The sequence below is a fragment of the Hetaerina americana genome, unplaced genomic scaffold (genome assembly GCF_022747635.1).
Source record: "Hetaerina americana unplaced genomic scaffold, ioHetAmer1.1.p SCAF_5, whole genome shotgun sequence".
In the NCBI taxonomy this organism is placed as follows: Eukaryota; Metazoa; Arthropoda; class Insecta; order Odonata; family Calopterygidae; genus Hetaerina; species Hetaerina americana.
The window spans coordinates 94283315-94310716 of NW_027287095.1; the positions used below are offsets into that span (position 1 = coordinate 94283315).

Here is a 27402-nt window from a genome sequence, read left to right on the forward strand (position 1 = left end):
GGAATATATCGCTATCCTTAAATATAATAATTATAGGGCCGAAGGTAACTCTTGAGGTAAAAAATGTTCCTTAACATAAATTTTATCATTTAAAAGATCTTATTAAGGGGTTCTCCACAACGTTGTCTTAATCATTCAGCTCTATTACACGTATAACGACAGTCCACAATGTTAGACAGTTGTATAGTATTTTACCCTCGATAAGAAACATGACCAAGACGAATGACCGCGAAGGGATCCAGCACTTCAATGAGCGGCATTCGATATGCGTTTGCTGTGAGTTTCTCAATTTCCGAGAGAATTCGCGGGTAGATCCCGCGGGGGAGGAAGGAGGATTCGACTCCCACTCCTTCCATGATACTTCCTGGGCTCATGAGATGATCTTGGTACTGCCATTTGGAAAATTATCATGACATGATCAAAACTTCTACCATTAATCGCATTAAATATTGAGGACCGTTTTGGGACAAATGAAAGGCTGCGAACAAACACAAGGGAGGAAAGATGATCTTGCTACGGCTTTCTTTTGTCAGAAGTGTGGTCGCGGAGGAAATAGGAGTCTTACGGGGAAAGTGGCGATTTGGTAAAAGGGATTGGAGAAGCTCAGCGGGCAGGGTGATCTTTTTTCTAGAGCAAGAGGAGAGTAGCAGGTGCACATTGGAAATGAGACATTCAGAGGAATTATAAATATACAATTTGCTGGCCTATTGACTGTGTAAAAGTCCTTGTATGTGCAGGTGAAGCGAGAAAACTATGGAGGACACTGGCAAGAAAGATGTGGGTGAGACACATCCTACATATACATTTACGCAATATCCCAGAAGCCGTCGCTAGGACGTATGGCAGGGGGTGGTAGGTCTTCAGCCATTCTACTTGTATTGTCACTATTTTCTCATACACATGGCATCCCGTGAACCCTTCAAGAACCGCGTGGAAATGGGGCGACCGTTCTAAGGTTTAACAGCATATTTAGACACCTTGACAGACGGATTTGAAAGAGGTAGACCACTTGGAGAAAGCCATGGGTTAATTACGCGCGCATATAATGCAGGAGACCAGCACTGAGAATTATGGAAGAATGAAAACATTGCAAATTAATGCGTTTGCTTCGGAGGGCTTAGTAAAAACAGCCAATGATATCAACTCTAAGAAATCAGGAATCGAATTGGAACTCCAAAGGATTTAACTAACTGAAAATTCTGCCATAAAATATAAATCAATTCTGATAACCCTTGGGTCTATAAAATCTTCGGCAAGGACTATGGTCGAAGGTTTAAAGATAATGTTACGAGCTGTGAATAATAAGCTAAAAAATGTCGAAGTTCAGAGTTCTACTCTCAGGGATAGCGAAATTATTTTAGTGAATTACATAAGGAGCAGGTCAAATAAAAAATAATGCATTATTTTTCAGCTGCTCACCGCAATAACTTGTTTATTTTTAAGAAATATTCTGTTTTATTGCCCGACCTTTGCTACAATTCCATATTTTCTATTGCAAAAATAGGTAAAAAATGATAACAAATTTCGTTTCCTCATATTTGAATCATAGAAAGCCATCATGCATTTATAATTTAAATCGAATAAGTAACTTTTTACTAACACACATTTTATTTAGAACACGACCTAGGCTTCGAAGTTGGACGTCATCATCAAGTTGGACGTCACCATCATGGGACCAATTGTGACGTCCAACGTCGTATCCTAAGTCGTGCTCTAAATGGAATGTGTGTGTTAGTAAAAAATTACTTATTTCATTTCAATATGTTGAGTAAATTCCATAAAGTCACATGGCGAGACAACAAACACCCAATATAATATCTTTTTTCAATATTCATGAATAATATTTACATATCTATATATTGTGTTAATACGAGTTGCGTATTTTTCATATACATATTTAAAATTTCGACGGTAAAAGGGATTTTATTTATTTATGAAACAATTCCAACACTTATGAAGTAGAAAAATGTATTAAAAGTACCCAGTGTAATAGTATACGCAAGAGTCTGTAGACCAGTTCTCTCGCTTGTAAGTTTTCCTGAGCAGTCACGAGGCAAGAAACTTAGGCAATAGATAGATTGATAGTCGTCTTTCTTTTGGGGCGAGATCGAGACCATGGAGTCTCTCCTATCCCTAGGAGAATGGAATAGAAAGCCTTAACGCAACATCCTCTCTCGATATTCTTGGGCTCTAAACCTAGTCGAAAAATATAATGAAGTCGGTGGGAGAGAGTTTGGAGATTTGAAAATTAACACCTAAGTTTTTGACCACAATGGTTTTAAAGAAATCTTCAAATGAAATGCACTTCTCCGAGATGAATCTATTTCCCTGCAGCGGCAGGGGGTTGCGACGTCAACGGAAGTGGCCAGCCTTCCGGAGAGAGCAAGGTGGCGCCGACAATGGGCACAGCCCAAATGTCGAGGTCACGCCGCGGACCCCTCACGGCGACCGGCCCTCCCACGCCTTCCCGCCCGACTTCCCCAAAGCCACTCTCGATGGACATCCACCCGGGGCACTCGCGGTGACTGGAACTTCGACCTCGAGTCGTCTCTCGTGGGTTCAATCCATGTGTCGGACTGGATTTATATGGAGGCGGTGCTCCAGATGAGGTCGAATCCTTTTCTTTTTTAAATCGATGCGATTTGCTCAATAAAAGTACCGCCATTTTCTCTCCTATCGCTATCGCACGCGCAACAATAGAGCGGGCGGAAGTTGGCATTGGTCGTCAACCACATCAAATTACCACAAATCCTTCCGCAAGGTCTTTCCCAAAAGTAGTTGGTCTTATTTTTTCCCGGATAGACGGACGGTCGGGCGGCGGTTTCTGTGGCTGGGTTCGAGGGTGGGGAGCCTCAGGAAAGGCTGGAGGGCGGTGGCAGTCGGCCACAAGCCTTTACGAGTCTCGGCTCCGCGAGTCCGGATCGCTCTTTTGCGAAACCTTTATAACGTGACCTCGTTACGCTCCCTATCATGAACCGGTCATTGAAACAGCGCTACACAATCAAATTTTGCGTGAAACTAGGAAAAACCGGGAAATAGACTCATGACATGCTCAAGGCAGCTCATGGTGATAACACCATGGGTAGATCGGGTGTTTTTGAGTGGCACAAGTTGTGTCGGGAAGGTAGAGAAGATGTTGAAGACGCCGAGCGTCCAGGAAGGCCTTCGACCTAAAAGACGTTATGTGCATCGACTTGCGAGCGAAAACATGAACATGAGAAAGGTGTGTGCGAAGTTGGTACAGCGAGTGCTCTCGGACGAACAAAAGGAAACTCGCACGCGGATATCTGCCAAGAGCTTCTCGACCATGTGAGTGGGGATCCAAATTTTTTAGAGAGTGCCCCACCAGACTTCTTCCTCTTTCCCCACTGCCTCAAATCCGTGTTGGAAGGACGTCACCAGGGCTCGGTGGAAGCGTTACAATAGGCCGTGACGAGGGCACTTAGCAGCATTCCGGGCACCGTCTTCCGGAAAGCGTACGAGGCGTGGAAAACCCACTGGCAGATGCGTGTGTGAAGGGTGAGGACTTACGAGTGAATGTATCAATTCTGGCAATTAATGTTTTTTAATTGACTCGGTCTTACTGTTTTTGGGACAGACTTTGCAAGTCACTCAGAACCGCTTATTTATTTATTTTAGTACCCTGCAAGCCACCGCCAAGGTGTGTGGCAGGGGGTGAATATTCATCAGACTAATTTTGACCCGAATATGACCGTACCGCGGTCGGATAGTGTTATTCTGGTCCCTTATCGTTCGTGGAAATATTTACAAATATATATTCCCTCATCGTTTATGTATCCCTTACCGTTCGCCTCGCTTAGCCATACGTTCTCCACATTAACGCGACGAAATTATATCCATAAAAACGCGTCATCATCGCGCCTTTCTATTCCTTATCCGATTTTTATTCTTTTGGTCCCTATTTCGGAAAAGTTAATTTTTACCCAGAATGCGGATCAACAAATGGAAACGCAAAAGCGATCCCAGATGGAGATTGCGGGGTAGATCATGGTCTGAGATGCCAAAGCGTCGTGTTGAATATTTGCATAGTTGATTTCACCTTTGCATGGGAGATAGCGAGATCGAGAAAGGAGAGCGGGGGTGGGGGTAATCAGACCCCCGTTGGCCGGGATCGGAGCCAACCGACCGGCGGCAAGTGCCATCTGCCGCAAAATGCCTACGCACTCCTGGGCGACCCGGTTCAATGTCGACCGTTAAGTGGCCGCCGACCGCGGGCCGCGTGAGACTGCAGCCTCCCTGGGGCATACCCCAATGCGCAAATAAAAGGGACCGAATCAAAGGGCGACGAAAATGAAAACCACCCCTTAGGTCTGCCGTGGGGTGCGGGGGGAGTGGGAGGGAGGTACCAACGGGGTAAGGGGCTGGAGTGGAATGGCGATCAGCTGGGGGAATCGCGGCCCCCAGCGAAGCACACATGCAGATACGACCACCACTCGGATGAAGCGAGCGATCAAGGCGGGTGGATTCAAACAGTCCCTCCCATATCTCACACTAAAAGACTCATCAAGGCCAAGCACGTAACTCCCCCCCCTCTCTAGCGACGAGTTCTTTCGCCTCGCTCGAAACCAATTAATATCATATATCTGACCTCTGCAAGGCACAATGTCGTTGCTGAGGGCACTTTCAACACGTAAAAGGCACACACGCCATATTTATTTTCATCCAAGCAGTTTCACATATGCTTTGTAAAAAAAGGTATCGGGAAACGTTTCATAAAAAAATACGAGATTTATTTCAGATACTGCTACAATGCCTCAAAATTCTTCAAAGTACATCCATTTAGCGTCGAAACACTTTTTCCAGCGGCTTTTCCACGACTCGAAGGCTCCCAGGTAGGCGGATTCCGGATAAGGGTACTCTTAAGGGTACGCGTGTAAGCTTCTTTGATGGCACTTAGGGCCCCATGATGGTGGTTTCCTTTGAGGACGGAGGATTTCACTTTTGGAAATAGGAAATATAGGTCTGCTGATGCCAAGTCGGGGAGATGGTAAGGGGGTTGGGGAATCGTGGCGATGCCGTTGCAAGAAGGTCTTGAAGAGCAAGAGTCTGCACTCGACTCTGCTCTTGATCGCCCGTCAGAAGACCTTCGGGAGGACGAGTTTAACAGCATTCTGCGGTGCAGTATCATCAGGCCTAAAGATGCTGCAGTGCAGTAAAACCCGGGTCGCACCAAAACTTATTTTTCATGTGATTTCACCAAGTTTTTTTTTAACAATAATCATCATGAAACAAGTCCACAAAGTTACGCCGGAGACGATTAATCACATGGAGTAACTTTTCCCGAGTTTCACCTACAGTTGATTATCTCGATTTATCATTGTCAAGGCTGCAGTTAAGTGACAATAAATGCAGATATTCCTGAATCCGCAGAGGGCAGAGTTTTTATTTGCACCGGCAAGGTCATGCGATCGCATGCCCCGCGGCCTTTTGTCTGTTGCCCACACCTCGCACCGCAATCGACACCTTCCCCCCCCCCCCCGGTCGAAAGGCGGTCGTAATCTCGGCGGGAACACAACATATATCGATCACGCACCCTACATCACGCCTGTCGACTCTTATATTCCTTAGGTGATCCGCTTCAATCACACCCTTCTCACCTCCACTTACAAATCAAATCCCTAAGCCTTAGCTTTTAAAAATTATTTTTAAATTGTCCATTTAAGCCGTAGCTGCGCAAAATTTCATTGGTGCATATTAAACGTTTCGTGAATCGCTTGAGTCAATTGTGCACTCGTTTCAAAACGTCCCTGACGGTGCTCTCACCTTCCGGTGGGACGGAATTGGGAAATTGTCCACCGAAGAAACAAAGATTCGTTCCAAAATACATACTTGTGGTTGATTTAAACATAATATAGAATCTTGAATTGCTTTCTCCTTTTCGAATATCAATTGTTTTTATTGATTATATGAACAATATCATTAGCGAACTGACAAGAATAAAGTTTTAAATAGAAAAATAATATCATTTCACTACGAGTTATCATTTTCAAAGAGGAACCATTCAGTTTTAAAGCCACATGAAAATGACGAGTAATTTAGTAATCTTTACTTTCTTTTAATTACATTTTTTTTGATTCACTGCTAATGATAAAATATCCTTCAATGTTCAAATCATATTATAAGTAAACAACTATACACTTCATCGTAATTATGACAAAATTTCAAATTAGCTGACCTAAACTGTGTCTTAATTTCGCAAAATCGATTTGCTGGTCCTTCTCATTGAGTTCGTATATCCCATGACCTTCATCCTTACAGAAGAATCGACTCCAATTTAATAGGATGAACACTCCGATTTGGTCATTGCACTCTGTAAAAGGCTTGATCGTTTGTTTGTTTTTTTAAATAAACCGGCATCCGTTTCCACGAGACAAAATAACTTAAAACGATGCGGGTTAAGCGATTTATTTATTTGTCAAGAGATGTGTGATGTCGTGACGACGCATTTCCGTTGATATAGCCGCTCGTCTTATATCAAAATTCTCTTTCCTAAGTGGAGAGATTTAAGTTACTTAAAAGGTGCCATCCAGCGAGTCCCAATTAAAGCAGCAAGGGCACTTTTATCCCAGGGCCTGAGCAAGCCTCTCTGAGATGGCTTTTTTCCACTGAGCATTTTATCTCGACCTTGTACTTTCTCGTTTTCCTCTGTGCACCTCTAAGCACGCATTCAGGTACACTCCGCAGACGGCATTCCTCCCTGCAACAGTCTTTTATTTTCCCCGACTGAGTTCGGACTCGAAGTGAATCCAGGGCCTGCTTCACTTCGACTCCCACGAATCCGTCGCCCGGCGTCGGATCGAAAGGCGCTTGAGCCGAGGAACTTTGGAAGAGATTTGGGAACAATTGAAGAACGTGAACGGTTGCAATACGAGCAGACCGACATTTAGTTGTCAATGAAACTGTTCAAAAGTGAAGCGACTCTAGAGCAGGGACGTTCGGCAATCGGGGCTGCCGAACATACACCATGACCCCGGCTGCAGCCGAAGCTGCGCTCCCTTCAATCGGTGGAGGGGCACCCGAGACTCCAAAGGGATTACGCTCGAGAAACTTTATTCGCGATGCATGGGAGACGAAAGGAAAGGTCACCCTGGCGATGAAGCAGTCGGGATTTTTTTTTCGATTGTTAAACATTCATCTGATTCAAGAGAGATGAAGACAGTGCCCACAGGGAAGGCAGCTTGTGTCTTAGAGAGACCAATTTAAAAAAAAGTGAATTAAACTCGAGCAAAAATGCGATTCATTGAACATTTGAGCCTCCCGGCTCCGAAAATCAGCAAAATAAAATTAAAATGCACTCAGAAAATGTACTTAAATCGTAACCTCTCATCTTAAATATTTTAAGTAAAAAACTTTGACCTTTCCAATAAAAAATTAGATTCCTTTTAGAGAAAATCATTTTTAAACCAGGGCTGTGTAAAATCCAGCGGCAGGGATGTGAAATATTATTGGAATGGCAACAACTAAATTCAGAGCCTACCGGACTTCCTTCACAGGTAAGCGAACTATCAAACTTCTTCTGAAACTCCATGATAAGCACTTCATAAAAGCAAGAGTGATGGCGTGACATCACAAGCTAGGCTTCATTGCCCCAGGAAAGTGGAATGGTCATTATGGAGTGATTAAGGTATTAAGGCTCCTACGTAGAGATATGTCCTTTCACTTACAGCATCCCACACCTCTTTCGTGCAATGAGATGATTGCTTAAAAGCAAGATTGATTTATCACAAAGGATCGCCCCTCTTAAACATTTCTCCCGGAAAAAGCAATAATAAATAGTGGGATTAATCAAATTATTACATTTTCTAAAATATATTTTCAAAAATTGCATTAGTTGATCGCAACAAAATTAAATATTAGGTGCTAGTTTAGAATGAATAACTTTTTTCAAAAGTAATTCAATAGTTTTGTTCATCGTTGCGTTTTTTTCAGTATCGCCATTAAAGTATCGATAAGTGTTATTGGGTCCAAGTCAAAATATTATTCAGAGGAGACATCTAACACAACGTTTTCCGCCGTTCCTATTCATTTTGGAGGACGTGATTTCTATCAATAATGAAGCCTCGCTTTTCATAATTGCCAATTAATCGATAACGATATTTCGTAACCAATATTTCCGAAGGTTACTTATGGCCCTGAGCCCCTGGCCCATGGCCCTGATATTAACCGCACCTTAGGAATAGATTCTCTCGAATATCTTTGTGGGAAACCGGATTTTCTAGCCGAGCCCATTAAAATATTTCTCTGGATCAAGGTTTCATAACTAGATTAATATCTAGGGCGATATCTAATACGATTGATATTCCGTTCTGACCCAGTAATCCCGACCCGAATATCTTTGCCCAAGTTCAAAGCGGTTCCAAAAAAAAAACAAAAGCGGGTCCCATAACATAGGATGATTCAATTTTCAACCTTGTCTGATCCGTCCGAATTTTCGCCTACCAAGGGAAAGCGACGGGAATGCGTATCGCAAGCGCCTTTCACCGCAAGCGAAAGGATTCCCTCCGGATGGACCACGTCAATTCGAAAATGATTTGCAGCAAAAATAAACTTGATCCAAAATCTACCATTTCCCCGTAAAATGGAAATAGCACTAACGAAAAGTCAGCAACCATTGGTGGAATGTCCATTATACTTTCTCTGAGGTTTTCCCGCGAGGCGTTTCGAAGACAAAAGAGCGTCTTTCGAGCGAAACCATCCGCGGCAAGGTCGACGCATCGTCGCGGCCGATGCAGTGAAAGACACTTCGGACGCGGAAGGCTCAGCTGCGCAAGAAGGCTATAAGCGCCCATTATGTTTCATCACCTTTAACTACGCACTGTGCGATAGATGGATCCCAATAATAAAACATTAATGAATATTTGTTTTATTACATGTCAATTATGAAACGATGAAATCGCTCTTTCATCAGCTCTATCGAAACCGGCAATCAATAAAAATGCATTGAACCGGCGGCCCATCCGGATACTCCGAGAAGGACGAGCGTGTCCCACTCCTGGCAGTCACGGCTCCGAGGAAGCGAGGCCAAATTAAACCGTCTCCCAATAGTTTCCAAAGCGACTGTTTCCATCTCGAAGACACCACGAAACGTTAACAATACCTTCCTTAAATTAGTCCCTATATCACAGAGCAGTCTCTCTAAATTCTCCGTCACACTTAGCTCTAAAAAGAACCACATCCATCCTCACATGAAAAATCACTCAACCCTCGCGAAGTCACAAGAGCATAACATATGTACAAATAGCTTCGTCAATGTATATGGTCCGGCAACTACGACCTTGACTTATAGAAAGAGAAGTTAAGCTCCCACGGTCGTAAACTATTAAAATTGTTCGGCCATATGAGAGTAACTTTCACATACAATAAGTTCCAAGATTGTTTTGATACGAGAACCGTGTCGATCAGAGAGATTTACGCCCTGCACCCACGGGCCGCTTGGTGAGACGATAGGGGCGCACTAGAACAGGGATACGGGGACAGAAAAATGGCTATGTGGGGGTGGAAAATGCGTCGTTAGAAGAAATGGGCGATGAAATGAAATAATTTAATCCCATAATTCACCACTAATTAAGAGACGGCCTGGCGCTCACTGGAAATCTACACTCCTGTAACCTGACGCCCCAAACTCCCTTTGGGGGGCGCAGTACAGATACCGTGAACTTTCTCCTCGGAAAGAACCTGCAAAAACCTCAATAACGCGTTATGAAGGTAGGAAACGCTTACGAAACACATTAATCCATATCTATCGAAGTTGTCGTCTACATGTTTCTATTCGCCTAAAGTGACCAAAACACGTATCGACATACTGCAGTGCGAACGCAACCAGTCACGACGGTGAAGAGAAATCCTTCGACACAAAAACTCAGAATAATCTTGGAAGAGCAAGAATACTTTTCGCGGGTGGTTATCACTTTACACGGCCTTACCCTTTACCCTTTCAACATTTATCGATACTCGATCAATAGCATCTCAAGTTCGGTTCCAGAAACGCTATATCGTATGTGTGAAACCGTGGAAAAGTAGATAAACTGAGAGTGATAATCGGAAGAACGCACATGGAACGGTGGACTGATTGGGTCCAGCAAAGAAGACTTAACGAGCGGGAGCTATAAAATTAAGGATCATGCAATAAACATTAGCAAATGGGCACGCAGAGGTCAGGTATAACTCCGAAGGATGTCCATAATGCGAGCATAGAGCTTCCATTGGTGAAAAGGACGGCTTGTCATGGTGAAGGTGGAAACTGAATTCACGGACACTCGCGCCGGAGACATGCGTGGGACGGACGGCCGAGACGAGGAAGTGGGCAAGGTCTCCGTAGAATCACGGAAGCAATGAAGCGCGTACCTGGAGAACTAGACACGAAAAGGATCATTGGGAATTGGAGTGCGCTCGTCGGAGAAATGTGATGACGAAAAGATATTGAAAATTACAGAATGGGAAAAAGTGAGAAAGGGGAAGAAAGGCTGATAGTGTAGGTCAGCGTGCATTTTATTGTTTTCATTGGTTGTACACCACTCACAGTATATTTTTAATGGGCACAAAAAACTAACCACGGCTATGCTCGCCTAACTGGACCAATTTAAATTAATAATCTTAAAATTATTGCTAGAAATTCCCGCCGAGTGGAAGTGGAAATAGTATCAGGGGATAGAAGGCCAAGGAAAACTGATATCGACACTTGTAATGAATATTACGTTGGACTGAATTGACAGGGCGAGTGGCAGCATCAGCAATGAATGAAAGACGAAACCATTGCAGGATTGGCCGTGAATGCCATCGCCCTGATCCAAAGGAACAGTACTATGACTCAACATGGCCATCATTACCTTAAATCACACGCGACAACCTGCCACTAACATTGATCAGAAAACAGTGAAGCAAGAGAGCTGGGCCAATGGTGTCATCAGCCGTGCAAGTAAAAGAAGTGATATTTCCGTCGCTGTGCCGTATCCGACGTCGCCCATTTGAAGCGTTAACTCATCCGAGGGCACCACTTCACGTCACGGGCGCTAATTGCGGCGGTCAACATCACTTTTGGTCTCGCCTCACTAATGCAAGGGGGGAATTTTGAGCATCAAAGATCCATTTCGGGACTCACTTCTGCGTCTTTGGGGCAACGAGGAAAAGAGAGATCTTGAATTTTAGCACATCCTAGTGGCTACTTTTCTAAGCACTCAAATTCCCGACTGATTTTATCATTCTATTCTAGCGCTGCGAAAGATTATACATTTTCAGGGTTGGATTATTTATTACCCCGTTGAGAAAAGAATACCAAAAATGAGCGCGTTTTATTCCTTAAGCAGGGCGAGTTTTATTTCTCTGATTTATTCATGTGGTTGTAGGCAGAATATTGTGAAAGCTGTTTCAAACGGATACGTAATCATTCCTAGCATAGGAATGTCAAGTAAATATTTTCCCCATAAAAATAATGCATGATCATCATTTGTATTTCAATCTTAGGTTCGGTTTACTGCAGCCCTTCATTCTACTATATATATATATATATATATATATACATACACGAGGGTCATCCGGAAAGTAGTACCCGTTCGTGAAATAAAGACACAAAAGTAAATATTAACAAACATAAAAAATTTTATTTGAAAGAGGATACTTTAAACTACTTCTCAACATAATCTCCAAGCAAATTAAGGCATTTGTCATAACGTGTGACAAGTTTCTGTATTCCTGCTGCATAGTCCTTCGCCGCCAGCTCATTGAGATACGCGAGGGACCCATCTTGCACAAATTTTTGCATAATGCAGATGGTGTTTAACAATTTCATGAACAATTGTTCGAGAAACATTGGGAAAATGCTCACAGATGTCATCAATTGTGACGCGCCGATCGTTCCTCACGAATTCGTCAACTGAGCTCACCAGTTGGTCTGTAATGACAGACGGTCTCTCCGAACGCTCATCGTCGTGTGTGTTCCCCCTCCCCATGTTGAAGTTGCGACACCACCGCCGAACAGACGACTCGTCCATTACATTGTCTCCATACACCTCCTTTAATTGGCGATGAATATTACATGGGCGAACGTTTCTTGCATTGAGGAATTTAATCACTGCCCTCACTTCACAACTGGCGGCGTTCTCAATTTTTTTAAACATTGTAAACAATCACAGAAACAACACAGGCAATGCTAGCGTCACGTAACTTGGCTCAGAGAAGGCAGACAAGCCACTGAAGCTATCTGACCTCGTCCAGCGGCTACTCGCGTCGTCAGCACTTCATGCGGCACGAACGGATACTACTTTCCGGATGACCCTCGTATATATATATATATATACATACATATATATATACATATATATATATATATAGAAACAGATATAAGGAAAAGGGATAGTAACACACATAAAGGACGAACACAGGAGAGGTGGGGAAGGCGGAATCAAGCAGATCACGGGAGTAAAAATCCCGGTCCCCGTATTCCGGTCTAGGAAATATTTTTACTCTCGTGATCTGCTTGATTCCGCCTTCCCCACCTCTCCACCTCTCCTGTGTTCGTCCTTTATGTGTGTTACTATCCCTTTTCCTTATATCTGTTTCTATATAAATGAGTATTTGTTCGCCGTTTGGCGGGATTTCGTGTTTGAATGTATATATGAATGATATATATGAATGCAAGGCAAGGTTAGATATTCTCGGGAGAATAATGTGGTAATTTCCCGTGGCCTTCCACAGGTAGTACTACGGCCGATACCGTGAACTTACCTCCCGCCCGCAGCTGTGGGTTAAACGGAAGAAGGGACCATTTGGTCTCAATTTCGCCCAAATAAAGACCACTATCTATCTATCTGTGGCAGCCGATGCCGGGCCGACCCACTCGGTATGTGCCACCAGTGCTTAATCGTGGAACTGCTGCCTATCGCCATAGGGCCAGGGTAGCTTTTTAGAGGGAGTCTATTTCTCTAGTTGTCTCGTTCCGAAATACTATTGTTGAGTTTTTTTCTGATAACGTTAGACACGTTACCTCCGGTATGACCCCGCACCGTTTATCATGCATATTAAGTTATTTTTAAGAATCACCCAGAATTAAAAAAATCGGGAGGTACATTAATAGTTTTCATAGCTACAGGAGAAATTGTAGTTAGCCAAATTTTCCTTTCGTTCTTACTAAGAAGGAATTGCCACTGGCAATGGTAGGTCGGGAATAAAAGAAGGGGAAGGATGGTCGGTCGCTGATCTTGAAACTGCTCTTGTGTGCGGCAGCCTCATGACTTCGGTTGTTCATGCCTGGCTCAAAGGGGGTTCATCCGATAACAGGTCAATAAAGAGAGAGGCACTGACCCCGGGATATAAATCGTCGCCTTGGCCAAGGTTGGCGGCGGCAGTGCGCCGGGCGAAAGGAAGACGCAGCGAAGTCGTTAGAGCGTACACAGAGCCTCCTTCGCGTTCGAGATTAAGATGCTTCACTTCTCGAAGCGTGAATTTTAATAATCCTTTTTTAAGACACGCTTTGCATAAATAATATAAAGTCAATAACAAACTCATCGATACAGTTTTCAATCTTGAAATTCAAACTGCGTTAGTTTTGGCAACCTTCGTCCACGATATACCGTTCCCTCCGACTCTGCCTTTGACTCCTCGGTAAAATATAAACGTTTTTCCCTGCACTTTGATGAAACGTGAACGTCAACGCTCTGAGACTACCGGATGATCCGCGTTCTATTCCCGATGACTATGGACATCCGCAGATTCGGCCAATTGGTGCTTTCGGATAGCACACTCTCTTAGGCAACGGCGCACATATTCCAATATCTACGATGAAATATTATAAATGCTTTCATTTTTTTATAAATTAGCGCGGGGCTATCAAAGAAGTGGCGGGGGTTGGGAGGAGGGTATATTTTTCCCATATTTCCCTTCACTGTCGGAGTTGGCCCCAAGCGTTCATAGTGCAGATGAGATTCAGGTGACCTTGAATAGCCAATCAGGTCAACGCTACTTTTTTGCCCTAATTCGGCATGAAATTTAATTGGGGGCTATTTGCGGTCGTTTTCCGAAAATGGACTGGATTTAAGTTCAAGAAATAAAATGAAAAAGCTGTAACGGCTGATTTAAATAGAAAATGAATCGGTCAAAGAAGAAACACCGCTCACTTGAGGTTTCTCAATGCGGATGATCCTTCGAGAAGGACTCATTGTCGAGAATCTGGCGTCATTACTCGTTCATTGCCTAAGATCGAGGGTTTTCAGTTTCTCCTCGGCATACCTCGTGGCGCAGTTGGGGGCGAGGGGAATTTCAAGAGAGGGGAAGGGGTGGAGGTCGGCTCTTCGACCGGCCTCTTGAAGTTGGGACCGAAGCAGTTTGAGAGGGGGGGGAAGGGTGGAAGCCAGCCGTCATTTGATGGCAGTAAGCCTTCGTCAAGTTCTCGCCTGAGGATATAAAACTTACATTTTCTATTTTCGTGTCGGAGCTCTTTCCTTCATTATATCCCCGGAGAGGTACGTGAAAAAGTTATATCATTAAATTAATGAGTATCCACTTTTATAAATTAATAGAATAAATAAATAAATATACTGTATATATATATATACGTACATCATAAACACAGTAATCAACCCGAAGGTCGGTTCGATTGGTGTAAATAGCCAGTACTAAACCCGTCGGCGTGTGAAATTCACCGAAACCGGGTAGGGGTACCAGTTCCTTTCCCTGTGCCAGTTATGATTTTTCAGGAAGATCTGGTACCCGAAAAATCATGCAGCTTGGGTGGAGCTGCAGGAGGCCAGAGAGGCTTCCTCGGAAATCGAACCCGGGACCCTCCGGTCAGCAGTCCAACGCTCTACCCTCTGGACTACCGCGACCCACACGTGCACACACACACACACACACATATATATATATATATATATATATATATATATATATATATATACATATATATATGTCAAGTACAATATTTAAACACAGTAATCAACCGAGGGTCGGTTTGGTAGTTGATGATAGAGTTCACCCAGTACTAAGCCCGACGGCGTGTGAAATTCGCACATCACGGCCTTTGGTGTACTTCCACCCTCCACCCGTTCACAATCTAGTGCTAACTCCATCGTACGACATCTCCTGCCCAAAACCACCCTTTTCTTAGCTTTCATGAGATTTTGGCTGGTTTGATCATGTTTTTAGTTTCATAAAATATGAGTTACTTTAATATAAATTTTACTTGAGCAGGACATTTTAAAAATTGATCCTAATTAATTGAGAGGCTGGTTCAGGCGCCCTGACCCATGAGGTCTTAAAATGCTTTCCCGACACATTTCCCCCGCATCGAGACCACGTGTCGATTGAACTTGGGCTGTTCATTCCATGGAAATCTTTGCTAATGAACCAAGAGAGGATCATCGGGTTCAGAGGCACACGGGGTTTCAGCAGCGTCATAAGAATAAAACAAAAACCAGAACCCAAAAAGACCCCGCTTCGGACCATGAAGACGTGGAGACGAGCACGCCCATCGACGTAGGAGCTCCGAATTCCTTGAGGGAGTCAGCCCCCATCGCACCGTTGCTCCGTCTTGAGGTGGACGACCTCCGAAATTCGGAAGATTGCAATTAAGAGGCAAACAATTCGATTATTACATTCTTTAGATCTTTGAATCAATAATGCTTGATTTTAACTAATGAGATAATGCCGGGTTGATATGAAGGCTTAATTGAAGGGTCTTTGACAAAAATGTGTGTGATGATATTACTCTTTTCATTGTTTACTGATCCATGCAATATTCAAGTAATGTTTGTGGAGGAGCATTAAGATTTTTTTTACAACCCGGGAGTCAATCAGCGAGCGAGGTACGGAGGAGCTCATGTGTAAGTGGTTTTTTGACGTCAGTTCCGGTGAGTGACAGAGAGGATGTTCCATTTCTCTGCAATATATTTCCGTTACTGGAATCGTTCCGTTGGCGTTTTAATTTTATTTTCTGACCGGTTTCATTCGCCAGGGCAGCTTGATTTGAAGAAACGACCGTCCTGAGAAATCAATGTTACGTGCGTCTAACCACGATCTCCATGGTAGCATCCGCGTGCCTAGCATTAAACATGCAAACCTAGCAATTTCGGAGGCAGTCCAACCTCAAGACGTAGCAACGGATGTGATGGGAAGGGAGGCTGATTCCCGCGAGGAATTCGGGGCTCCTCGGCGCGAGAGGGGGTAGGCGCCCCCCCTTCCCCTGCGATTTCGGCCAGCTGGCGGTCGACACTAATTGATTGGCTGGCGAGCGAATGAGTCAGCCGGCAGTCCTGTTGGGTGGGGAGTGGCACTCGACGCCGTTTTCCCTCTCGAGTTGTGCCGGGGAGATGGTGAGACCATCTTCGTCTGTTCGGCGCGGTGGCCGGGAAGTTATCGCCAAAAATCCCGAATGAACTGGATTCCACGGAAGTCTTTAAGAAGGGCGATCTTGCGTACGTGCTCGTCTGCACGTCTTCATGGTCCGAAGCGGGGTCTGTTTGGGTTCTGCTTTTTATTTTATTCTTATGACGTTGCTGGAAGCCCGTGTGCCTCTGAACCCGATGATCCACTCTTGGCCCATCAGCAAAGGTTTCCATGGAGTGAACAGCCCAAGTTCAATCGACACTTGGTATCGATGCGGGGGAATTTTTGTCCGGAGACCATCTAGAAGAGGGCGCAGAGAGAGAGAGAGAGAGAGAGAGAGAGAGAGAGAGAGAGAGAGAGAGAGAGAGAGGGGGTACGGTGATTTAAATGCCTAATGTTAACTTAAGTTTCATCCGTCAAGTATTCCAAAAGCAGAGGTTTATCTGCAATCAGAACTCAGTGTCGACTAATACTGCCATCATTTCACCGTCCGTGTGGACCTCAATTAAGGTCAGCCCAATCAGAATTGTTGCTTGTAGCAGACAGGACCTCACGGTCAGGACGCCTGAACCAGCCTCTCAATTAATCAGGATCAATTTTTAAAGTGGGATTTTAAAATTTCCTGCTCAAGTAAAATTAATATTAAAGTTAAGTATATTTCATAAAACTGAAAACATGATCAAACCAACCAAAATCTCATGAAAGCTAAGAAAAAGGTGGTGTTGGGCAGGAGATGTCGCACGATGGAGTTAGCACTACATTGTGGACGGGTGGAGGGCGGAATGACACCAATTTAACAATAGAAAAACTTGATCATATGTTTGGGAAGAAGATACGTAAAGCCTGCAACCAGATTATTTTCATTCCACCTATTCCGGATGGCAACGGCGAGGAGGGCATGAATGAATGTGTATGTTACATAAAGGACCTTAGGACGCTTCATCGATCTAGTTCACTATGCCCTAAAATATTGATAGCATGTAGTCCTCCCTGCGGATATTACGCAGTTCCTTTGATCATTCAAAAACGTCTTAAAGAAGAAGCAATGGATTTTTAGTACAGAAAAAAGAACAGGTTTCACAGAATTGGACGAATCCACTTCCGAAAATACCGTTGAATATCACACACGATTGAAAAATTCGTTCATTTGCACATTCCTACCAGTACATTTCCTAATTTATCCTTCATTTAGATACCTATTCATCCCTTTTCTGCTCTTAGATCTGGTTTCATCAGTGTTCGATAGTCAATCGATTGATCAAAAACCTGCTTATCATAATTTAACCTGTTAAAAACCTGTTAATCATAATTTATGATTATTCAAAATAATGCAGATACGCTTGTTTGCTTGATACAAATGAATCCAGTAGTGGACTTAAGTTCACTTGATTTCTTCCTGGTTTCCTCGCAATCACCAAATGACGGGCATTGCTTGAGCAGTTGGTGAAAGCGGGAGGGCCTTGATCCACTGGCTACCTCTCTGGCGACCTCTCTCCTGCCCTTGGCATTCATAGGACGGAGTGCAATATGGGCTCTAATTAGGGCGTTTTCTGCCTACTTGGTATGTTTTATTTCTCCCTTTCAGTATAATAACCAGTTGATAGATCTAAAGCCAGAGCATTATGTGTCCTGCAGACTAGTTTCTAAGTTTAACAAGCAGCTAAATTATTTTAAATAAGTAGCAAGAAAATTCTCAGACCGTGATGGGTATCCATTCCAATGCCGCAAAATTATTCAATAGGCAATGGGTATTCAATTTTTTGTTTCGTTAATTTCTTTTGAGTAAGTGAACTGCAAATGTACACCCAGCGGGAGACTTCAACGCTCTATTCTCTTTTCCGTGGTCGATATCCCAGAGATTTTAACACGCATTAGGTCTCTCAGAAATTTCTACCCCTGAATTCACCATATCTTTCACCTCCCGTATTTCAACAATTCAAGTTGACATTAAATGGTTCTTGGAAACTAGGGTATCTCAAATAAAAACGAAGTTGTTAAACTGGAGGTCCTTCCCCCTCTAATGCTGGCGCATATGAAAACGCCATTTTTGAATCCACACGTGATACGTACGGTTTCTTCGAGAGGGTTTATAACAAAGCTTACCATTTTCTGTGACCATTCATGAGTCAAGTAACGCTGTTCAAATCTTATTGTAGCGTTCTGCTTTGACTCTTCGGAAATTCCGCTCATCTAATATGTATTCTCTTGCTAGTCATCAGTGTGGTTAGTACAATGCATTGCGTTATTATCCTTAAATATTCATGTTATGAGGAGTGATAGTAGGTGACAGCATTTGAATTTCAGAAGATAATATGATTTTATACGAAAGGATCGCGGTGGATCTCTCCTTGTGGGTTCCGAGGTGATAACTCTTCGTGAACATAAGCAGTCTAGCTAGTCAAAAGCCTAAAAATATAATTCTGTTCCAAGAATATAGTGGGAAGAGCTATCCTCTAAATTAAATGGGAAATAATTCATAAAATTGAAGTAAACTATCGAAAGACTCTATCATCTTCTCAGCTTAGGAATATTTCAGGTAGTTGGGAAGAATTACTTCAGGTGTAATACCCCAAATTATCACTTAAATTATCTATTGACCATTTCTTTCTTTTCGAATGGCAGGTGAGATAAATGGTTATAGAATCATAAATATTGTGAGCGAATGTCAATGCGTGGTTAAAGTAATACACATTTAAAAAAAGGTTGGAGCTGGAATGGATAACCTGAAAAGATTTTAACTCAAAATAATTATTTTGCATTGTTGCGAAAACCTGTTACGAGCGCTGCATGCGCTGTAAACGAGCGAAAATGAAAGCAAATCCGATGCCGTATTTCACATGAAAATGAAATGTTATGATATAAAGAATACCTACCCCTGGAAAAACGTGCCCTTCAAATATACTCTACCACATATTCACAAAATGTAAGAGACGCGCATTGGAGCGCTCGCTTATTTTTATAGTGGATGTCCATTCCACGCGGCAGGGATGACCTCATCCCTGACGATTCCCAAAAGATTCTCCGTCTCGGGTCACCTATCTCAAAAAAAGATTCCTTCGCCTTGCCTCTTGGCTTACTTCTTAAATTCTTAAATCGCTTACTTTTTTCTGCCAGGATGTTACGGTGGTTAACTTACAGGCTTCCCACCCTGAGGACCCGTGTTCGAATCCTGGAAACAACGGATATTGACTTAGCTTATGATGACTTAGCTTCCCTAGTCCCGACCTCCCTAGCCCATACGTTACTATATGCCGACGACTGCAAAATTTTTAAGGAAATTAATTCCCCCACGGATTGCTACCACCTTCAGGAGGCTTTAAATAAAATTTCAGAATGGTGCAGCACATGGATGCTAAATTTAAACTCAAATAAATGCAATACTCTAGTTCTCTCCCTAAAAAAATCTCCTCTTACCTTTAACTATACAATTAATTCAGTTCCTCTGAATCGTGTTGCTTCTGTCAAGGATTTTGGTGTATTAACTGATCGCAAACTAAATTTCTCAGGTCATATCAAAGCAGTTAAATGCAAAGCCATGTCTCTTCTAGGTCTACTTTACCGCTACACAGAAATAAAAGATGTACAATCTCTAACCGCATATTTCTCAACCATTATCTTACCATTAATTACCTACTGCTCCCCTATATGGTCAATGTCTGCCCTATCTAACCTTAATACCCTTAACACGATAACTAATTTTTTCAGTAAAATTGTCAAGTACAGAGTCCCCCATCTTCGGGACTCGCCCACTGAATCACTTCTTTCCTCGCTCTCGATTTGTAATCTCTCCTCTCTACGTCTAAAATCCGATTTAAAACTCATGCATAACACCCTTAACTCCATTAACGACTGTCCTGAACTAATTTCCCTTATCAATTTCAGAGTTCCCCCCCGAGTTACCCGCGATCACTCTTTATTCCACCAACCCGTTCCCAGATTGTCCCTCACCAAACGGTCCCTTTTCTTCCGTCTCCCCGCTTTACTGAATTCCCTTCCCAAAAGTATTGACCCCCTCTCACTCCCAGCCAACACATTTATAAACCTTTCTCTGACACATCTCTCACACCTCCCTCAATAGTATAGTCTTGTTGATGTTTGTATGTTTGTGTCCTTATATGTTCCTGTTATATGTGTCACTGTAAATTGGCAATCCTGCTGTATGTGCACAATTTTTACTAAATAAAATAAAATAAAATAAATATTTTTCAATGGTATCCCAATCCCTACTTGAGGTACTTTGTGGAGAGCAGTTTGATTGAGTACGACGCCCGTCGGATGGGACGTTAAGCTGCGGACCCTTTGGTGCCTTTCAATTAGAATAGGCTAATGCCGACGCTAGGTTTCTCTCCACCCTTCATCCTTTCCTGTCCATCCCCTATGGCGCAAATGACCTTAGCCTCCCCCATTTTCCTCCCCCAAAACTACTACTACTACATTCAAACGTGTCGATGGTCAGTGAACCATCTTCACGCTACTCTATCACACTACTTTTCTTATACTTGTTGACGAAGCTCATATACTTTATCCCAGAAACCGAATTCACCTTAAGTGAGACTGGGGGAAGGTGAACTATTTATTCAGACTAAGAGCCTTTCTCTTTATCAAACGGAAAAATGCTGGGGCAACGGCAAGAAGAACGTGGGACTGAAGTCCCAATATTTAAGTTGGACACGGAAGTCACAATTACACAGATGTATGCCTTCGTACATCAAAATGAACAATCTTTGCTCCGGTAGTACTGAAAATATTTATTGGATAAAAATATAATGCTCGTTCAACTATTCACCCAACTCTTTTTTCCTTCATCAAGGGAATCAAGAAAACTTTATGACTGCGACATTGAAAAATGAGAATATTTGAGCGTCCTAAAAAGTGGCAGTACCAGTTGGCTCCCAAACTGTCATAAATCCCACTGAGATTTGTTGCAGACCTTGTTTATCTTAAGGTTATATCAGTCTTTGATTCAATAACATCAACATACCTGTGTTAAGCTTTGAAGCTAAAACGTATCCGTCTAATTTGCAGCGAGCGAAAGCAAACGAAAACTATTGCTTTTTAAATGCCTTCGTGATGATTTTCTATCCACATTCTATATTATACCAGGTCCCTCCAAATGTAACCAAATTCTATCTTGTGCCGATAGATTTTCCTCAATATATATGCATAAGAGTATGCGGTTACGTCTTCATTCATGGACTTCTAGATGGATAGTTGCAGGCACTCGCTGCTGTGGCTTGGAAGATCACGCATTTTGTAGTCAATCATTTTTCTAAAGGTGATTAAATCAACCGGCGAGTGGTAGAGATAAAGTTAGCGCAGGGTAAGCCATTATAGTGGTTTCGTAGCGTAATCTCCGAGCGAAATGACTGGAAGAACGTAATATGACATAATATCGACACACCGAAGCATAAAACAGGTATTATTTGTGGAAAATATCACGATACGCTGTAATACTCGGCATCAGTTAAGTTTGCGCGGTTTTGGGTAGAGATTCATCACAAAAAATCGCTCAAGATAGTTAAGACGTAAATCAAAATCACTCAATCGTGAGCCAAGTGTGTCAAACGGTGGAGATTCGGTTGTAATCGACATAGTATTGCAAATTAGAGTCAGATTCGCTCGGGTGGTCTCAACGGTGTCAAAACGAAAGGCGAAATTCCTTCGGCCGTAGATGAATACGACACATCCAGTTGTAAATTAAAAAATAATGCTTATTATTAAAAAAAAGTAAATGATAAAAAAATTTCAGACTGACTAAAATACTCAAAATTGTTTTCGCTGTTAAAAATTTTCTTTTAAGCTTGGTTATGTAAGGAGCGTGGAGGAATTCGATCGTTTAAAAATAAAAATGACATTCTGTCATCATAAGTTGTTTTGACGAGGTATTTTGTTGTAGTTGGGAATTTCTGTCTAAATTTCCCATCAGCAATATAATTTTGGAGGGACGTGGTAGTCCTAAGCTCAGGACTACGAACCAGAGAACCCGGGTTCAATTCCGCGCGATGCCTCAGGGAATCCTCATTTTGAATCAAATTATAATTTTTCGTGTGTAACATCTGCCAGGCAAACTGCAGATGGTATCGTCAACCCTCATGCACGAAAGTCACATCGTATTGAGCAATCATGGGAGATAAATTTGAATTTTCTTCCAACTTTATTATAATCGCAAGTGAGAATGTATTTTTAGTTGATCCGTTCCTCGAATTTCGAAAAATATAAAGAAAAACTATAGACGGTACTAAAAAAATAATGAAAAGCTGGTAAAAATATTTTCATTTGCTATACCAAGATAAAAAAGGCAAAATGAAAATAGTATCCTCATGTATGCTGTCCTCGTAGTTACATTAATATTATAAATGGATTCAAAAGGAAGCACGGTTGGTCATCGGCAAGCTCGGAACACGATAAACCGATAGGATCTTCTCGTAAAAAATTAATTTTGCGTTATGTTCTCATTGAGTAAGAGGATAACGCCAATTTTGCGCAAATATGACAGTAACTGACACCCCCTTGTGACGGCTAAGAATCACTCACGGCAGAAAGCACGTCCGTCAAGGATTATTCCGCCCGTTTTCAATGACACTTTCTCTGGCCGGTGTTGCTTTTCCGCAGCGGCAGTTGGGTTTCCGAGGCGTTCGCCAGTCAGACCACCTCTCCCCAAACGCGTCTAATCGCGACCTACCTCAACCTCCGGACCGCCGACTCTCTCTCTCTCTCTCCCCCCCCCCCTCTGCGCGCGTTCTCCTTTCGGTGTCGTTTCAGTGTCGCCTCGGAGGCGAGCAGAATTCGGAGATGAAAATATGCCACCTCCTCCTCCCTTGGCATCAGCATAGAAGCTTCAGATGTCGCTTTTTTTGGTTTTTGAATTGGTGTGTCTCATGCAATGTGCTTCTGCTCAGTTATGCTAGGGGAAATATAATGAGAAAGTAAAAGAGAGGTGTCCTTTCGCTCTAGTTAGGCCTCATTTTAAATACGACATAAGTATTCAGGATCCTTGGGAGAAAGTGTGGCAAAAATAATAAGATAAAGTAAAGATAAAATCCGCCAGATTCGTGAAAAATTGTTAAAATAAGAAGATGAGTTTTATAGGGCTTTTAAGGGAATTGGGTTGGGAGGCCCTTGAGATGCGAAGAGTACAAGCGAGACTAGGACTTTTAGAAAGGTTTAGGAAAAGCGAGTCACAAAGGGAATGATTATGGCCCCACACCATTTAGGTAGATCAGACCCCAAGGAGGAGATGGACTCCTGGACAAATAGATCCCGTTCTTTCCCCGAGCTATCAGGAATCGGAATAGTAAAAGACCAAATCAATATAGAAATATTAAAGACATTCCATTTACAAGTCAGGGCAAAATTAAACGTTACGTAGACATGAGGGGTAAGGTAGATGGATGTGTATGTCAGTTGATAATATATGTATTTGCAAGTGTGTAAGTTATAAAGGCTTTTGTATGAATACATGTATACGCCTCCGTGGGTGTACATTGGCATAAATTTGTTGCTTTTGCCTGTGGTCTTACTCTCGTTTACGGATGGTGACCTAACGCCCCCCGCCACACGCCCCATGCGGCAGCCTGCGGGGTATTATGTAGATGTAAATGTAGATAAAGACGGTTGTGGAGTAGAGAAAGAAACATCTTTCGTAGGATTGCATCAGATCCATGGCGACGGTCCGCCTTACCTAAGGATAGGAGGAGAAAGTGAATGGGATGAACTAACAAGAATGGGGTGGCGCGAAAGTTAAAAATCATGAAGGCATGAAAAGGGTACTCGTTAAGGGAACTGAGCGAAGGGGTACGACAAATTAATCACGGGCTCGATAAAGTTAAATGATGATAATGAAATTATTGAAATTACTATGGAATATTATAGGGCTTACATTACACGGTAAAGTTGCCCTGATTGTGACCGTTGAACCCCAAGGGTTTTTAACACCTAAAAGTACTTCAGGATCAAAATGCGCGTATGACACAGCGATTATTTTTACATCAATGTAAGGTTACGCATGAGCAGGTTGCTTGGCACTCCCCGCGGCTTGTGCGGGCGTTCCTCTTTTGTTGCAGGATGTCATGCAAGCAAAACTCTGTACATGTAGAAAGTTGGTTTTGCGTAAGGATCTGTTCAAGGCGTAGCTTTTCCCGGTACATGATTGGCTGACCACGACCTAGAGCTCATGACATATCCATCTCTGCCGTAGGAAGATCGTCCAGCCGTATGTTTTCCATCTGAAGGTGATATCGCCACACTTAGCCTTGAAAACGGGCGTTATGAAGTCCAGTGGGAAACCGCTTTTTTCTTCAGATGACGCTCCTAAGCCTCAATTCCGTTCCGAAATTGGGGCACGTTAAGGCCGATGCAGCGAACTCGACCGTTTCATCAGATTTGAGTGAATTATAACACCGCGCTTATGACCACACTTGGGGAAGCCAGTTTCTAAAGCCCAGCCAAATTAGGACCAATTAGATTCATTATCAACCGTAAAAAGATGCGTTCACACCATCAACCCAAACGAAATTCGACAAGCCAAGAGTAACATGAAGTCCAAGCTTAGAACTTCCTACGTCGCGAATAATGAATGCACTGTTAGTGTTGATACAAAGTGTTGTGGACAGGTTGTTAAGCTAAGAGTAATTATTGGAAATTCAAAAAAAAAGGCACTTAGTTTATTAGTACTATTTTTCTAAACTTCCCTTCAAGGACCAACCACTTGATTTTCCAATAACTCACAACAAAATTTGAATATGAATATGTTAATTTAGAAACGGAAGGCCATAGGGTATCCAAAAAAGGAATTTTTTCCACATATTTCTATTTTTCCTGGATGGCTCGTTTAAATTCAATGTCTGTCCTCCTAACCTTGAAATTTCTCATGCCTAAACCTAAGTCAGGAAATCAAGTTTGATATTTTTAAAATTACATTAAATTCTAGCTTAACCTGTGCGTTCGAAAGTAAAATATTATAAAAAAATAAAGGGGAAAGCTATTATTATGATTGCGCGATTTCCGTCCGTAAATGTTGTTGCCTTTGAAATAAGGTTCCACCATAATCACGCTTTCTTTTACTTAAATTTGAGCATTTAGTTTTCTTGCATTTTCATTACTGCTTTGGAAATAAGTGTAAGAAAATGTTAAGTCGATGCATGAGAATGGCCGTGTTAAGTAAAAGAATCTTCTCCGATTATAATTTTTAGAAAAAACGTTTACATTAATTTGTTTAATCTCGTTGTATTGAAGACTTGCTGTCCGAAAAAGTGTTTTCAATCCTTTCGGCAACGCGAAGCAGAAATTTAAGTGAAAACTTAGCGAGTTTTTCATCTGATAAGCGATTTCGTGAGGAAATAATAAAAATGTCCTCGAACCTTTTTTTCAGGGAAACTTAAACGCACGACGTAAGGCCACGCCTTCGTGGATTGCACACACCCGCACTGTAATTCGGAATCGGGATTACAGAAATCGAGACAAAGATTATCAAACACCTATCCCAAATCTTCACTCTTCCCACATCTTCACTCTCCTGCTAATTACTGCAATGATGTTTACCGAATCTTTACTACTCATCATGAAATATCACTACGCAAGTGACTCAAGTACTGACTCTCCTTCGTCATCAGGCTACAAGTTTACCTGATTCTCCATTAGTAAACGCCTCGGCTCGACACTACCGGCATGCAAGCATTTCCATGCCATATTTGACGAAAAATTATCGGTAAACATTTTTCCCTGACGTGTGTGTGTGTGTGTGAAGTACTGAATTCAGACCGTCGGTCAAGTGTGCGCATGATCACAGATTGGCAATGACAAGATGACATTGCACAAACCATTATCACTGAAATTTTGGTGATGCAAAAGGCCTGTGCTAAACTCGTCCCGCCGAAGGTCTTTGGACGGACGATCAAGAGCAAAGTCGAGTGTCTGCTCACGAAGACATTCTGCAACGGCATCGCGACGAATCCCCAACCCCTTGCAGTCCCGACTTGGCACAGGCAGACTATTTTCTATTCCCAAAAGTGCAATCCTTCCTCAAAGGACACCACCATCATGGGACCATAAGTGCCCACAAAGAAGCTTGCAAGCGTATCCTTAAGGACCTTCCGGGTTCCACATACAAGGGAGCCTTCGAAAAATGGAAAAGCCGCTGGCAACAGAAGTGTGTCGACGCTCTAGGGAAGAAGTCTTCTGAAGAATTTTGATGCATTATAGCAATATCTGAAATAAACCTATTTTTCCGTAAATTCTCCCGATACTTTATTATACAAATCATACACGTTTTGCTGCACAAAATGCCCATTAAGAAAAGAGTATGCATTCATGTAGGACGCGAAATCAACTGACGCTCCATTCCTCACCCCCCACCCCCTTCCCAATAAACGCAAGAATGACATCTCTGCTGGAGAGAAAACAGTTTCTGGGGGACTTACTCTGCACGGCCCACGTGGTGAAATTGGCGAGGTTGATGAGGTAGTCCCTCGTCTGGTTGCGGCACAGCTCGCCTCCCATGGTGGACATCGCCTCGAATATGGACAGGTAGACGTCCCAGAGGGGTCCGGCGGGGCGGGGGGCGGCGGGGGCGGGCGGGGGACCCCCCGACGGGAAAGCAGCGGTGAGCGACGAGATGGCTAAGAGCACCGTCGCGAGCGACGCCCAGCCGCGGGTCTCCATGGCAACGCGCCTAGACGTAAGGGTTGCGTCGGGATGATGACAGCTCCTGGACCTTATCTTCTTCCTCCTCGCCTGCAAAATAAAAAACAAATCAGCCTTACAATTTAAGGAGGAAGTGCCTAAATTACCTCCATACATGCTCATTTTACATTGAGATGCTTGGCACAGCCTCGAAGAATAAACTACCCCTACACCGCCTTCACTAAAAATTATACATTTTGCTGCTTTTAATTGAAGGGGCTTGGTTCTCTTTTCACTGCATTTTTCCTTATATTTTTCCGCCGCTTTAACGACATATTACATTTCTTTCCGTTTCAATTTGCCGTAATCATGAATAATAATCACAATTACGGGATACATGATGGTGATACACGAAATTCCAAGTTCATTTGTGCCATTCCCAAGTAT

General features: G+C 42.8%; 1 protein-coding gene across 1 annotated transcript in view; it reads right to left on the reverse strand.

Moving 5' to 3' along the window:
• LOC139694171 (nose resistant to fluoxetine protein 6-like) overlaps positions 1–27128 on the reverse strand; it is a 48517-nt gene extending 21389 nt beyond the window's left edge. Inside the window, exons 1-2 of the mRNA XM_071592601.1 lie at positions 27123–27128; positions 26754–27066 (exon numbers count right to left, since the gene is read on the reverse strand). Of these exons, the coding sequence (XP_071448702.1) occupies positions 26754–27066; positions 27123–27128 (319 nt within the window). The remainder of the gene's footprint in view (positions 1–26753; positions 27067–27122) is intronic.
• Between the last annotated feature and the right edge of the window lie 274 nt (positions 27129–27402).